The sequence below is a fragment of the Dendropsophus ebraccatus genome, chromosome 6 (genome assembly GCF_027789765.1).
Source record: "Dendropsophus ebraccatus isolate aDenEbr1 chromosome 6, aDenEbr1.pat, whole genome shotgun sequence".
NCBI classification, from domain to species: Eukaryota; Metazoa; Chordata; class Amphibia; order Anura; family Hylidae; genus Dendropsophus; species Dendropsophus ebraccatus.
The window spans coordinates 13,612,643-13,628,754 of record NC_091459.1 but is presented as its reverse complement, the minus strand read 5'-3'; the positions used below and the strand labels follow the sequence as shown (position 1 = coordinate 13,628,754).

Here is a 16,112-nt window from a genome sequence, read left to right as displayed (position 1 = left end):
TTGGCTTTCTCCAGCAGCTCCATAGGAATGAGTAGAGCCACAGGTCTTGTGCCGTTCCCACGGCTCTATTCAGAACACAGAAGCTGGGGGCTGATACGGAGATTGCCGGGGGGTGATCTCTTACTTGTTCCATATCGTGTGGATGGGGACAAGTTTATTTTTCTTGGAATACTCCTTTAAGAAGCAAGTAGAGATAATTAGCAAGAGCTGTTTTACTAAATTACATGCATTGATTGGCTATATAATAGTAAGCATTAAGCGAGCATGCTCATGGTGCTCTGGTAAAAGTGGCCATACACCTTCAATAGCTGAAGGCATACCACCTGAGTTCTAATGTGTCTTGCAGAAACCTACTGCATTTTTTCTTTCAAATTTTTGTATGTTTTGTTTACACATCCCTTCAAGGGACGAAATATACAAAAATTAAAACGAAAAAATAAAATAAAATAATAATCCAATAGGTGAACCAGGTACGTGCTACAAAAATATGGTCACTTTCTTGCAGAGACAGCCCCACTCTTGTCTCCAACTCCGCTTGGACGGAGTTTTGCTGCTCAGTTCTATTGAAGTGAACTGAGCTTGATTGCAAATCACCTGAACTGGAGACAAGAGTCGTGTTGTCTCTGAAAAAAAGTGGCCATGTTTTTGTAGCACTGGATAACCCCTTTAAATGCTCAAGTCTCCCATTGATTTCAATTTGGTTTGTTACTCTAGTCGAGCAAGTAACAAGTATTTTTGTGCTCTCTCAAAACTAATAATAAATAGTAGAATACAGTATGTAGAATATTTTGTACTAGACCATGAAAGCAGAGTATTTGTTGCTTGGATAGTGTCATGTTGGTCTGTCTTTCTGATCATTATGTTAGTTCATCAATAATAAAAATAAAAAAAAGCAAACAAACATAAATAAATAAATAAATAAATAAACAAGCACTTTCTTTGCAGAGCACTGCAGATCATGTTGGTACATTATATAGTATTCACCCTGTTTTACATTATGATATACTAACTAAGATTACAGATAATAGTAAAAAAAAAAAAAAAAAAAAGTTATGAAAGTTTATTTGCCTCATGGCAATGTCATAAATAGACAATGAAGGTGACATATGTTACCATGGCTTTCTATGTAAAATATACATCTCTTCTATCTTTATTTAACCATAGGAAGGGTAATTGTTTAGAACAAATAATGCACAGATTTGTGATACAACTATTTATGCCCTTCAAGCTGCCATCTCTCTTTATGACCAAATTATATTTCAAACTAAAAGGTTGTAAAAAGAGACATGTTATTCAGAATAACAGAATCTAGGAATGTTTCCAAATTTCACAATGGATGCTTTCTGACGGGCAGTATAATTATAGACCTTTTCACCAAGCTGCAGACAATAAACTTTACCACTTTCCTTAACTGAATGATCAATGACAAAAACATAATAATTGTTACTATCTGGAAGTCGCTAAAAATAAAATAGCCGAGATTTCATATGCAGACAGTCCTAAATTATTTACAGACTACATGTCAAGCATTAAACACATCATGTGGGTCGTGATCACAGCCAGACCATTGCAATCTATTACACAAATAGGATTTTATTTTATTTTATTTTATTTTTTCTCCCAGCAGAATGTTTAATCATGAAACAGGCTGTGAGGACCTCAAATGAGTTTATTCTGGCAAATTCCAAATGGTAGAAATAGCTTTGTTTGTCTTACAAATGAATGTCAACATTATCAGGGGAAGAGTTTTTTTGAAAAAAATCCAAATGTAAATAACATAATAGAGTTAGATCTATCACAGAAACAATCGCTAAGGTTCAGTGGCAGGATTCCATGATTTGCTTTTTTTAAAATATTAAATGGCCACGAGCTAGGTTACTTTACTTTGGAAAAGAAAATGTTTGGTAGCAGCCTCTGGAGATTTTTCCATAATAAAAGTCTCTTTTATGGAACTCCTTAAGCTTTCATAATGCAGTCCTTCATTCACGACTACAACTTTTTGGAAAAAGTACAGTAAAAAGGATAGAAGGCGACATCTGATAATTTCAGCGAGTTGTATTTACACCATTAAAAATCTGCCTATTTGGACCTTAAAGGGCTACTCTGGGGAAAATCTTTTTTTTCCCCTTCAAATCAACTGGTTTCAGAAAGCTATATAGATTTGCAATTTATTTCTAGTTAAAAATGTCAAGTCTTTCAGTGCCTAGAAGCTGCTGTATGTTCTGCAGGAAGGGGTGCTTTATTTTCATCCTGACACAGTGCTCTCTGCTGACATCTCTGTCTGAGACTGTCCAGAGCAGGAGAGGTTTTCTTTGAGGATTTGCAACTATTCAGAGTAGTTGCAAATCCCCATAGAAAACCTCTTCTGAGATAGGCTCAGGCTCACCCAATCCCAGTGTGACGAAACCAATCCCCTCTGTGACGCGGCTCCATTGATTGTAATGATGGGGAGGGGGTTTCATCACACTGGGCCCACTTCCAATGCATCAGGGCGGGCCGGTGCCCAGGAATAGACCGGCGCCATGAGCGGGTACTAGGTACAGTTAAAAAAAGGGCATCCCTGCAGCGGCGGCGGTCTATTCATATATAAAACTTAAAGGAATTTACCAAGTGGTACATTCGCCTTTATAGTAAGTTTCAATCAGTATACTCATTTACATTATACATATCCATCTACCACATTATATACAGGGGCACTGTGTGCTAAGATACTATAATCATTATTGCAACATATCGGAGGGAATGGGACCTCCCATTGAGCACCATAGCAGTGTACTAATCTACTTGCTTTACAAGTGCCGTGTATATCAATATGATTTCTGTAGAAATTTGGATGCCAAGCATAAATGAAAATTTTAAAGGTTTAATTTTATATGAAGCATCAAAAAGTTAACAAAAGGTTACAAGTATGACAAAGTTTATTTATTTTCAGCACTATTTTCTTATGACTACTTGCAGTGTTGTCCCACATGTAGTGACCTTATTGAAAATACTAAGCCGTGATCAAAATTAAAGGTAAAAAAAAAAACTAACTGGAAACCTTGTGACAAATGACAGCTGCAGCTTTTACTTCAATCCATGTAAGAATTACTAAATTTGGGTCCACTTTGGGGACACATTGTTAAGCTAAAATAACTTCCCTTTTTAATATTTATATATTCACTTTTCAGTCTGCCTCAAAAATTCTCATGTGTTTTCAGATTTGCACTTGGAATTCACCTGGGTAACCTTGTTTTCCTATTTTGATATGAAACTAAAACTTAAATACTTAAGTAAAACTCAAATAAATATATCACAGGGTTGAATCAAATAATGATCTATAAAAAAAGATTTTAAGACCAAATGAAATGTATAGTATTTACATTAAACTTATGTGTCATGTAGACCCTATTATGTTTATTTATACAGAATGTGTCAAAATGACCTTTAATCTTCTCAAAAAGTTTTTTTTTTTTTTAAATGATTGGTACTTTTATTGTAGAGGGTAAACTTTAGCTTATGATATACCTGCTGCAACTTTTCTGGGTGTAATGATGAAGGAAAAGGAGAAAGTGGTTAATCTATTAAATGCCTTCTTCTCTGCCATATTTATATAGAAAAACAGAAGTAATACTGTGTGACTATACAGTGGCATATGTTTTAGCCTTCCATCATAGATAGATATACAATGGTGCATATTCTGGATATTTACATAAGGGAAAGATGAACTTAGCATAGCCATTTGAACCAGTGGATTATTGATGCTATATAATGTAGCCAAATAAAAAATTCATTGTACAAGCAAATGTAAGAAATTGTATAATATATCTTATGAGAGAAAAAAGAAGAACCCTTTTTCTTCTCCGATAAGGATACTTACAAGTCAGATAAGCATGTCTGTGAGAGATCAATTTATGTGCTGCCGAAACAAGTCTACAGGTCTACAGTGAGGGTAAGGGCAAAGAGGGAGATGGGGGGGGGGTTGTAATTTGAGAAAGCCATTGGCAAAGACTGCAAAGAGGCTACACAAGAATCTACTTTAAAGGGGAAAGCAAGCGATCCCATAAGACTCACTGATTCCCCACCAATTGTTTGACACCTTTCCCATTTGTCTACACTGCTCCTAGCCACAGATCAAAACTTTTACAAATGAATCCAGGTTTACATCATGGTACCTGGCTGGGAAACTACCTCTCCCAGCATGCACTGCCTCACAAGAGCCCACTGCTAAGTTTCCTCCCTGTCTTGAAATCTGCCCACCACTGGATCAATCTGTTTCTGCCTTGCACAGTGAACAAAGTATTTATCTATCTATTCATTTGCAAAGATAGATTAGAGAACGAGAGATAAAACAACAGTGTCTCATTTCCCTTTACCACTCAGGAGAGGCTGTTGTTTCCCCACCCTTGGCCAGGGGATCTTTATGTGATGTCTGTGGTGGGCGGGGTCACAAATGAAATGTTACTGCTTGTCTGGCCACAGAAGAGACAGAGATCATATGACCTCTGTCTCAGAAGGGAGGGGGAGGACAGATGAGTGGAGACAGACTGGACCAGGCAGTGAGGATTTTTAGCAGCTTCAAGGAGTCAGAATGTGCTGCAGACAAACAGACCAATTTATGTAATAGAAACCTATCACAAACAAGCTTAGATTATGGGTGGGGATTAAACAGAGTTAAATATTTCTTAACCAGAGTCCCCTTTTGAATATGAGATCTTAGCTCAGGGCTTGATTTACAGCTGAGAATGCTCTATAATGTTCTCCATGTTACCACTGTTTTTTAAGGTGTAATCATTTGAAGGATCTCCCCCATGTGTATGTGTTTGCATTGTATGGAGACAACATAGAGGCGAGGTTCCACCCACTAGTTTAGGTACGAAAGAACTTTAGAGATAGAGCCTGAAGCTCATCAATATGGAAAAGGCAATATAAAACAAATATATAGCCAGCAATACTATTACTCCTTATGTACTGTATAAACACAGCTTTTCCTCAGAAGTTACCTGACATGACAAGTACGCTTTAGATCTCTTAGAAGCTTTAAACATCTTACATTTCCAACTACATGGCCATTGTTTTTAAAATTTAACACAGGGGGAGGACTTGATTAATATCAATCCAGAGAGTACATTTTTTTTTATTTTATTTTACTATAGGAAAACCTTACATTTTTAGCTTACAAAACTGTTAACTTTAAAGCAGTTAACTTTTTGTTGGTAAAAATCTCAAAAAGGATCCTTTAGTTCTAACAGCTCAAGAAAAAAACAATACTTTTCACGTGATATTGATAGCAACTGAGAACATTACCAACAAAAGCTTTAAATAATTATGTTTACCGATCAGAAGAAACCACTAAAGAACGATTCATTTTAACATTCAGCAATAATGCAAATAGGATGTCTGAATACTCACGCAGAGGTGCATAATTCTGAATTTTAAAGGAGAAATACGGCCATTAATAAAATCAGGCAGTCGGCAGGAGCAGGGGGGAATTTGATAACGAGTAGGAACTTACCTGTCCCGGCTGATGGACTCAGCCAATCGGTGACTTGATCAGCGTCCCACGACTCCCACCCCAGTCACCGACTGGCTGAGTGGACAGTCCATAAGTCAAGTCGTGATGTATGCAGCGCAGAGATCCAGGAGCCCAGTGGGGGTCCCGAGGCTGGTCCCACCACTCATGGTATGCACGGGGAGAAGTAAGTTTCCACTCGTTATCAAATTCCCCCAGCTGCCGGACTTTATTAATGCCAGAATTTTTCTTTAATTATACTAGTATAACTATGGTACAACTGTGGTATAACTATGTTACTAGGAAATAATTTACTTACCTTCACAGGTTGGTAAGGAGCCCTCAAACTGGAGCTGGGTAACTAATTTGCAGATTAAAATATCATTTCCTACCAAGGTAAACCCTTGGTGGCACTTGTATTTTACAAAATCACCTAGAAAGGGGGAAAAAACTGAATTGAGGCTTCATTTTATGTGGAAATTTACTGCTTTTTAAATGTCGTTTAACTGGTAGTAAAAACTACTAGCATGCAACTTAGACATTTCTTTTTATTTTCTACATTTTCAGTGCATTTAAAATGAAAAAAGGAGGAACTTTTTCAATAATGTTCCCTGACAATATTCCATCATTTACTGTCTACAGCAGATCCATGCATCACCATGGTAACAGACAACAAAGAAACTTTGTGTAGTCTGAAACTGCATTCATAATTACTTCAATCCATCGTAAAATTTGTGTTGCTATTTAACAGAGAAAGGAAAAAAGTAGAGGACAGGTAAAAGGTAGCTTATCTGAAAGAGTGGCTTATACAAGGTTTCTGGTTGTGTGCTTGCATTGAGACGCATATAAGGATTGGGTACAGAGCGATTAAAGTTTAGAAACTGAATATATATGAAATTTTAACAAACATAAAAAACCTGATGGCTAAAAAGTGATAAATCGTTTAATTCTATATGGACATGTCCATGAATTAGTAAATTCTGGGTGGAAGTAGTCCTACGGGCATAAAGATCAGATGACCGTTTTTTTTTTTCTTCCTTTTTTCTCTTGATCTGGAAGGCTGGACATTCCCAGATACCACTGGGAAATACCAATTCAATATATTTGGCAGAATTTAAAAAAAAATGTTAATAAATACTTGGTTAATGTCGCATTCTCCAAGGCTTGTAAATACTAAAGATATTCCGGGGAAAAAAATAATAATAATAATTGAATGCTGTGACTTCTGTTCTTTCATTATGCTTTAAAAAAGAGAAATACAATTGTAAAAGGTGGACCAGATGCTTACATAAGATTTTTAGCCTGTGGGAAGCTGAATTTATAATAGGCCCTCTATGAGCATTAAATATCCGCAATGCAGAATGAGTAATGTAACAGTGCCTGTGGATCTGAGGGGTAATAAAGTGATATGTATAAGAAATGTCTGCAATTATGTCTTTTATATTATCTGTAATAATGTGACATGAAGAGTGAATGTGTACATTAATAATCTGTGTATAATTGCCGGAGAATGGACTGAAATGTCAAAACTGAATTAAAATGACATGGTGTGTAACTATTAAAATAAAAAACTAGGAAACACAAATTTAATCAAAAAACAGAGGCAAATATTCAATGACTATCTGCAGTTTTTTTTGTTCTTCCTTTTTTTAACTTTTAGATGCAATACAGAATGGTGAACACAGCATATGAGAACAATAACTGAACACATACAAACTCTACTCTCAAGCAAAGGAGTAACATGCAGATGATGGACCTCAATGCAAATATGTGCACCCTATGGATTTTGTCCGAAAATGTCAAGTGAAGTTTGTGCGGCACACTTCGCTTGAAGTTCCGCCTGTCTCATAGATTCAATGATATTTTGAAGCTCAACCCACCGCCCGTCCAAAGGAATGAGCTAAATAATATCACTGAGTCTACGGGACAGATGGCGGCGAGATCCACTTGAAATTTACGTGCAAATTCCGTAGTGTGCACATACCCTAACAGATTTTGTCATGCTATAGTTATAATACTGGTCTCCTCATAGACTCCGTGGGCCCAGGTGCACCCACATCCCCAGCATCCCCCTTATAGTTACACCCCTGCTTAACAACGTCAACAAATTTTCTAACAATCTATTAAGCAGAAAGTTTTTATTTAGTAAAGCTATGTTGACACAACGTTTTTTCAGCTCCATTTAAAATTAGGTCATTTTGAGTCTAAAACAACAGACGTCATTTAGCAGCCTGGCCTTCCCTTTGTGCAATGACAGCTGTTGGTACATTATTCTAGTTTAGGTGGACTTATTGGACTTTGGATGCGGCTGAATTAAAAAGTCCATTGAATTCAATAGTAAAAATGGAGAAAGAACGGTGACAAAACAAAAACAGTGTGTAAACAACTAATAAAAAACATCCGCTGTTTGCAAAAGATGTTCGAAAAAAATTGTCATGATCATTATTTTGACGTCCGCGGCGATAACATCTGTTACTCAGTATACAGTATTGTGTGCATTGGACGTCCCTCTTTTCAATGACTTCAATGCATTGCATTATAGTCAATAAATCTCAGCAAAAACTGACGTCTTTTTAAATAGCAAAATCGTCCGCCTTTTCTCTATTTTTGACGTTAAACATAGCCTTTGACTGTAATATATCCAGAAAACAAAGTATATACTAAAAGACAAAATATAGCCTTACTCAAAATGTAACCTTCTGTATACAGTTTGTCTACTTAATTAAACCTTATTATCATTATTTTGACGTCTGCGCAGACAACGTCCATCGTTTTATACACTGTGTGCATTAGACGTCCTTCATTCCTTTGACTTCAATGCATTGCATTGAAGTCAATTAAATCACAGTAAAAAGGAAGTCTTTTTAAGGCTAGGTTCACACTATGTATCTGTGCGGCTGTATTGCCGGATTTTTCCGGTTCATGCGTACGCTGGAAAGTATACGATATACGGCTGAACAGTGCACACTATGTATGAATCTACGGCCCTATCGTAAACGGACCCGTAAAAAATGAACAAGACCATTGTTTGCGGCTGGAAAGGCGGCCGTGGATTGACAGGCGGTCCGTACGGAGTACTTCAAAAATAGCCGGCAATGATGCCGAATGCCGATGCCTCTAATAGTGAATATATTAAATTAATAAAACACATTTTCTTTGTAATAAAGTCCCTTTCATTGTTCAATAATTTAATTCTAATGAATCCATCATTGTGCAATTAAATATACTGTTAAAATAAATATATATATAAATGTATATTTATATATATATTTATTTTTTTGACAGTATATTTAATTGCACAATGATGGATTTGTTTAAATTAAATTATTGAACAACGAAACTGATTTTATTAAAACGAAAATGTGTTTTATTAATTAAATATTAATTAGTACAGGAAGCTCCAGTAAGCCGTTAATTCATATTGCCGGCAATAGAGCATTCTGTACTAATCATCACTTTACTTTAATTAAAACATCAAATGTTTCTTCTAATTATGTTATCACAATAGCATTATTAGAAGAAACATTTAGAATTATATGTGCGCTCAGCTGATTGGCTGATTATATGTGCGCTCAGCCAAAGAGCCGGTCCGCAGTACAGTGACTTCATTGTGCTGCGGACCAGCTAAGAGGACACATCGAGGTGAGTATAAAGCTCTCCCCACCCCCTCCCCAGCACTGCACCCATCCCAGTAAGGAAGGGGGGGGTCACTTAACCCCTTACTTGCTGGGATGGGTGCAGTCTGACATCAGTCTGGCCCCCAAGGGGTTAAGGGGGATGCAATACATCCTCCCTTAACCCCTTGGGGGCCAGACTGTAAGCAGCAATCTGTAAAGATGCTGCATACTGTAAGGAGCACAACACCACTCACAATGATGGGTGTTGTGCTTCTGTTTGTGTGTTTTTTGTGTGTTTCTTCCTTTTTGTTTTTCAGATATCGGTATCAAGTGGATTACGTCGGATTCCGTGGACTACGTCGATGACCAGCGGTTGTTTGGTGTTTTTTTTTTAATAAAATGGTCAATGAGGGGTGTGGGGGTGTTTTTATTTGAATAAAAAAATTTTTTCACTTGTGTGTTGTCTTTATTTCTTTACTTTATAGACTTAGTAGTGGAAGCCGTCTAATAGACGGAATCCATTACTAAGTCGGGGCCTAGTGTTAGCCGGTATATAATGGCTAACACTAACCCCCCATTATTACCCCAGTACCCAATGCCACCAGGGGTACTGGGAAGAGCCGGGTGCCAGTGGTCCCGGAGCGTCAAAATTGGCGCTCCTGGACTGGGGCGGCAGCAGGCTGGTAAGATTTAGGCTGGGGAGGGCCTAAACCAATGGCTCTTCCCACCCTGGTGTTACCAGGCTGCTGTCGCTTGGTTCTTAACCCGGCTGGTTATAAAAATAGGGGGGACCCTATGCTTTTTTTTTAAATTATTTATTTATTAAAAAAAAAAAAAAACGCATAGGGTCCCCCCTATTTTTATAACCAGCCGGGTTAAAAACCAAGCGACAGCAGCCTGGTAACACCAGGGTGGGAAGAGCCATTGGTTTAGGCCCTCCCCAGCCTAAATCTTACCAGCCTGCTGCCGCCCGGTCCAGGAGCGCCAATTTTGACGCTCCGGGACCACTGGCACCCGGCTCTTCCCAGTACCCCTGGTGGCATTGGGTACTAGGGTAATAATGGGGGGTTAGTGTTAGCCATTTTATACCGGCTAACATTAGGCCCCGACTTAGTAATGGATTCCGTCTATTAGATGGCTTCCACTACTAAGTCTATAAAGTAAAGAAATAAAGACAACACACAAGTGAAATTTTTTTTTATTCAAATAAAAACACCAAACAACCGCTGGTCATCGATGTAGTCCACGGAATCCAACGTAATCCACTGGATACCGATATCTGAAAAACAAAAAGGGAGAAACACACGAAAAAAAACACAAACAGGAGCACAACACCCATCATTGTGAGCGGTGTTGTGCTCCTTACAGTATGCAGCATCTTTACAGATCGCTGCTTACAGTCTGGCCCCCAAGGGGTTAAGGGAGGATGTATTTCATCCCCCTTAACCCCTTGGGGCCAGACTGATGTCAGACTGCACCCATCCCAGCAAGGAAGGGGTTAAGTGACCCCCCCCTTCCTTACTGAGATGGGTGCAGTGCTGGGGAGGGGGTGGGGAGAGCTCTATACTCACCCCGATGTGTCCTCTTCGCTGGTCCGCAGCACAATGAAGTCACTATACTGCGGACCGGCTCTTTGGCTGAGCGCACATATAATCAGCCAATCAGCTGAGCGCACATATAATTCTAAATGTTTCTTCTAATAATGCTATTGTGATAACATAATTAGAAGAAACATTTTATGTTTTCATTAAAGTAAAGTGATGATTAGTACAGAATGCTCTATTGCCGGCAATATGAATTAACGGCTTACTGGAGCTTCCTGTACTATATAATATTTAATTAATAAAACACATATTCGTTGTAATAAAATCAGTTTCGTTGTTCAATAATTTAATTTAAACGAATCCATTATTGTGCAATTAAATATACTGTCAAAAAATAAATATATATATAAATATACATTTATTTATATATATATTTATTTTAACAGTATATTTAATTGCACAATGATGGATTCGTTTAAATTTAATTATTGACCAATGAAAGGGACTTTATTACAACGAAAATGTGTTTTATTAATTAAATATATTAACCATGAGAGGCATCTGCATCGGCATACTGCAGAGGATCGCAAACTCCGGTAATAGCGATTCCTGTAAACTGTTTCCCTGCTTTCCCAGATGCATCCAGAGGTGTTTGCATCACTTTCTAAAGATTTTATTTGTTATTTTTAGTTGAACCAGATTTCCAAGTAAATGACCGTATGTTTTCAGCCGCATGTCTATTTTTTCCCACGGCCGTAGTTTCAGTCGCACATTTCCAGCCGCATAAAAAATACAGCCGCACACATACATAGTTTGAACATAGCCTAAAAGAAAAAGAAGACACCTTTTCTGCTTTTTAAACATAGTGTGAACATAGCCTTTTTTTATTATTATTCACCTAACTGAATGGAAAGATTGTGCAGTTGTATTAGACTAATTTATTGTTGTTCAAAATGTAAAAATTGCACGAAATTTTTGTGTATCCATTGGCCACCCTGAACCCTGCAATATAAGCCGACGCACATAAAAATAAACCAATGCAGTTATAACACTGAATGATAAATTTTCCACATTGTTAGATCATAACTGGGGTATAGAACACAATCTCTATGTATGTATCCAGCTAAAGCTAGCCATATATTAAAAGGCCAATGACCATCAGTCATCATGGTTTACTGATCACAACTTCATCATTCACACATCTGAACATTTATCCTCTACAAGTTAATTAGCTGCACCAGATTACATAATGAAATCAGGAAACCGTTGCAGTATGAGAAAGAGACGAAGGCAGATTAAGATGCAATACCTATTTCAAAGTCATCATCATCTGAAATGATATCAGCTTCTGACACAGCTTCTGGTGGCGGACATTTTTTTAATGCATAAGCTGCAATGGAAGAAAAAAAAAAACAGGTGTTAATTTGCAATCACATTTGCAATGTAGGTATCACATTGCATATATGGTAAAATGTGTTGGATATTTTCAAAATTCTTGAATATTCTTATACTAATGCAGAATATTGAAAAAGTATTTTCTTTACTCACAGACAGGCTTTCTGTCTACTAGTAATGCTGCTAAGCATCTGTTGCTTGATTTTTTACATTTTATGGGCTTAATGTTATAGGCCGGGTTCACACTATGTAAGACAGAGGCCGTTCTGTGACTCGACCATGTAACAGAACGGCCGCTGCCAGTGAAGCTCACGGCGGCCGGTACTGAGTACCAGCCAGATGAGCTTCATTTGTTTTTATTTTGGTGTGCCCGCATTCTAAATCACTATAGCCGACAATGTAAAGTGTGGCCAGAGCCGCACGTTACATTGTGTGCTCTGTCAATCTTGTGCGGCCGCTATTCAATGAATATCGGCAGCACGAAACTGACATGTCAGTTTTCAGTGCAGCCGCACAGAATCCCAGCCATCTTATATGTGTATATACTCCGGGCGGAATTTCATAGAAGTAAATGCAATGTATTTATTCAATTGATAACGGCCGGTGTTGCAATCTGCAACAACAGCCGTTATTATTTGAATAAATACGTTGTGGAAACATAGCCTCATACTGCATCATGCACCTTTACATTATTTTAAGAAATTGATCACAATAAAACTATTTACTATGTTTTGATGGTAATACTTAAAAATAATGCAGTACTGTAAACTGACCGTGAAAATTCAGGACAAAGAACCCTCCATTTGAAAAGTCACTGTGAAACCTAATCAGCACTTGATTGGATGTGCTATATGCTGTTTCTAGAGCTGTATTTCCACTGAAGACCCCAAGCTGAGGGGAATTTTGGTCGACTCCATCCCTAAAAATTAAAAACATATATGGAAAATATAATAAAACATTGAATAGTCTTTATGCTTGCACATAATATATTAAAATTGTTTCATGATGTTCTATTTCATTGTGTTATTTTTGTAAAACCTCCCAAGATGCTGATCACATACAGAGACTGGGCATAATACAGTACATTGCATTTTGTAACTGCATTCTTCAGGCACCATTCACTTCAGTTGTCAACTGTTACTGAATTGGAATATAAAAAAGTTCCATGTTGTCATCCTGGAGACCTTTGACAGCATCTAAAATTCCTTTTATGTTGCCTTCCTAGGCGGCAATGTCTGAATTTTAACTGAATCCTCATTCTTTTGTGATGTGTGTTCAAGTACATCAGAGATTAGCAAGGGGTTACTGAAAATCATTTAACTCACGACCTTTCATTGCTTTCTCAGAAGTCTTTTTTTGACCACCTGAGTCTACTCTATAGGTTTAGTAGTGGAAGTTTAATATAAGCCCAGTATTTGACTTTAACAGAGATCACACAAGAGTTTCCAAGTTAAATCCTTTTATAAATACAATGAGCCCTATGGAAAATGTATAGCCTGCTAAATAGAATAGAACCTTGAAATACAATGCTCAGTAAATGCTGCAGTTGTTAAGTAGCAGCATAGACTATACTATGTCTAGTTATAACCATCATTACTTTTTCTTTTACAAGGCATCATTGAAATGTTCGTTATTTCGGTGATCTTTAACTCTATAGGGAATCTGTCACTAGATTTATGCTGCCTTAAATGAGAAGGAATGCTGAACAGATGTATGTATTAATGTATTACTTACATCATTCTTTTCAGCCGTTATCCTAATATGCAGGAGAATAGGATTCTTGCCACACCCCTCCCTCTGCCCTCCAGCTGCTGATTGACAGTTGACTGTCTATACACAGCATGGGCAGATAACTTCCAATCAACAGCTGGTGGGTGGAGTTTTATGCTTCTCATGAATATCCAGGACTACTGTGCTCATGCACATAATGGAGAGGACTACTTATTGTCCATGTTATTGAGGAGGAGATCTCTGGATCAGCTGCACAGAACAATGTAAAAGATACATCTTTCTGTTCGGCTTGATGTTCTTTTTTTCTAATCTATTTTCTTTTTCAATTTGTAAGGTTTTTGGAATTTCAGTGAATGTCAGTAATACATCATTCGGTTTAGCTTCTCTGTCACTAGATTATGCTATCCTAAGATAGGGCTGCATAAACCTACTTCAAGTTCCGTGGTGGTTGGTCTCGTGAAAATTACATGGCTGACCAAATACCAGTTATTATATGCTGGATCATGGAATTTGTTAATTTGGGGTACGGCTTTTGTTCTTATGTCAATAAAGTATAATCATGATATGAATTGCAGCTTTCCTATATACTTTGTGTTCTGATTGCTTTGTGTTTTAATATAATTCAAATTAGATTACTAGGATAGGATTTAATCATCCGTAAGTAAAAAGGAAAATGTTTATCCCTTACCAGCGAATGGTTATCTTGTAAACTAAGAAAAAAATAAAACACAAAGGGGGACATTTAATATTGAGCCTAACAATGCAATTTTTCTACAGAGTATTCGTTTGCTTTTACGCAGACAAATAGGACTAATTTAACAAACTATAAAAAAAATTGTGAAAAAAATATTCTCAGAATATTTTCAAAAAATTGTGCAAGCATATTCACCTGGTACTGACCAGACTGAGGCCTGCACCAGTTTTGGCAATTTAAAAAAAAAATTTGTAGATGATATTTTTTTGAGTAAATCCTGGATTGTGCAAACTTTTGGGTGAATACTCAAAACAAGCAGATTTAAAAAAAAGTTGCATCTTAAAAATATTTGCCTGTCAAATACTGGTTCATAAATAAACCTTAGACCAAATAGCGGTGAAAATTTAACTATTCACCAAAAAAATAGGAGCAAACCCCTTGATAAATTTCCCCCAATGTTTATATATATAATATATTCTGCCATTTTGTTTGTGCAGTTTTTCAATGTACACCATATCGTGGTAAATACTTGTAATCAAAGTATTTTAGGAGTGATACCTTTATTGGCCAACAAAAAGTTGTAAGAGCTGTGAGCTTTCGGAATTCACAAGATCCCTTCGTCAGACAAGTTCACAATTGAATGACTTACAGAAACAGCACAACATTTTAGGGATGTTACAAACAAGAAGGGAGAGACATCTGTGAATTCGGGAGGGGGGGGGGTGAGGGGGTATATACAGTACATAGATAAGCCAGGGCAATGAAAAAAGGACTTGTTGTAAATTAAAGCTTATTTGGAAGTCCAAGATTCTTGGTCCGTTCAGTCTTATCTGTGGAGTGTGTCCATGTAGTGGGTCATAAATCCAGGTGCCAGGTTTAGTCCATGTGTTAATGATTGGAATGTTTTTATCAGTTTGAATTCCCACACTTTCCCCTCTCTGTCACTCTGGAAGTGACCTTTGCGGACCATAACCTTAAAATCTGTTATTCTATGGTCCAGTCCTGAAAAATATTGGCCTACAGGGGTGTTGAGACTTCTTTTTATTGTATGTCTATGTAAGTTCATTCTAATTTGTAATTTCTGTTTTGTTTCCCCAATGTAAATCCCTGTGGGGCATCGTGTACACTTTATCATGTAGACATTGGAGGATGTACATGAGAAAGCATTGGTGATTGTATAGTCCTGCTGTGTATTGGGGATGCGGATTGTGTTTGTAGTATGTGGGGACATGTGCTGCATTTTCTATTGTTGCGAGGGAAGGTGCCAGGCTCTGTTGTTGATGTCAGAGCGCTTTTTACAAGGAGGTTTCTTAAATTCGGTGGCTGTTTGAATGAAAGAAAAGGTAAATCTGGGAAAATCTCTTTCAGTCTGTTGTCCTTCTGGATTATTGGTTGTAGTTCAGCAGCAATCTTTTTTAGGATCTTCACAGATGTCTCTCTCTTGTTTGTAGCATCCCGAAAATGTTGTGCTGTTTCTGTAAGTCATTCATTTGTGAACTTGTGAATCCCGAAAGCTCACAGCTCTAACAATTTTTTGTTGGCCAATAAAAGTATCACTCCTAAAATACTTTGATTACAAGTATTTACCACTATATGGATTTTTCTGGATAACACGGTACCATACTAAACATTTTGTACAC

General features: G+C 37.3%; 1 protein-coding gene across 1 annotated transcript in view; it reads right to left on the bottom strand.

Annotated features, from left to right (window-relative positions):
* CSMD1 (CUB and Sushi multiple domains 1) overlaps window positions 1-16,112 on the bottom strand; it is a 946,348-nt gene that overhangs the window by 110,783 nt on the left and 819,453 nt on the right. Inside the window, exons 44-46 of the mRNA XM_069973446.1 lie at window positions 12,821-12,966; window positions 11,962-12,042; window positions 5,811-5,924 (exon numbers count right to left, since the gene is read on the bottom strand). Of these exons, the coding sequence (XP_069829547.1) occupies window positions 5,811-5,924; window positions 11,962-12,042; window positions 12,821-12,966 (341 nt within the window). The remainder of the gene's footprint in view (window positions 1-5,810; window positions 5,925-11,961; window positions 12,043-12,820; window positions 12,967-16,112) is intronic.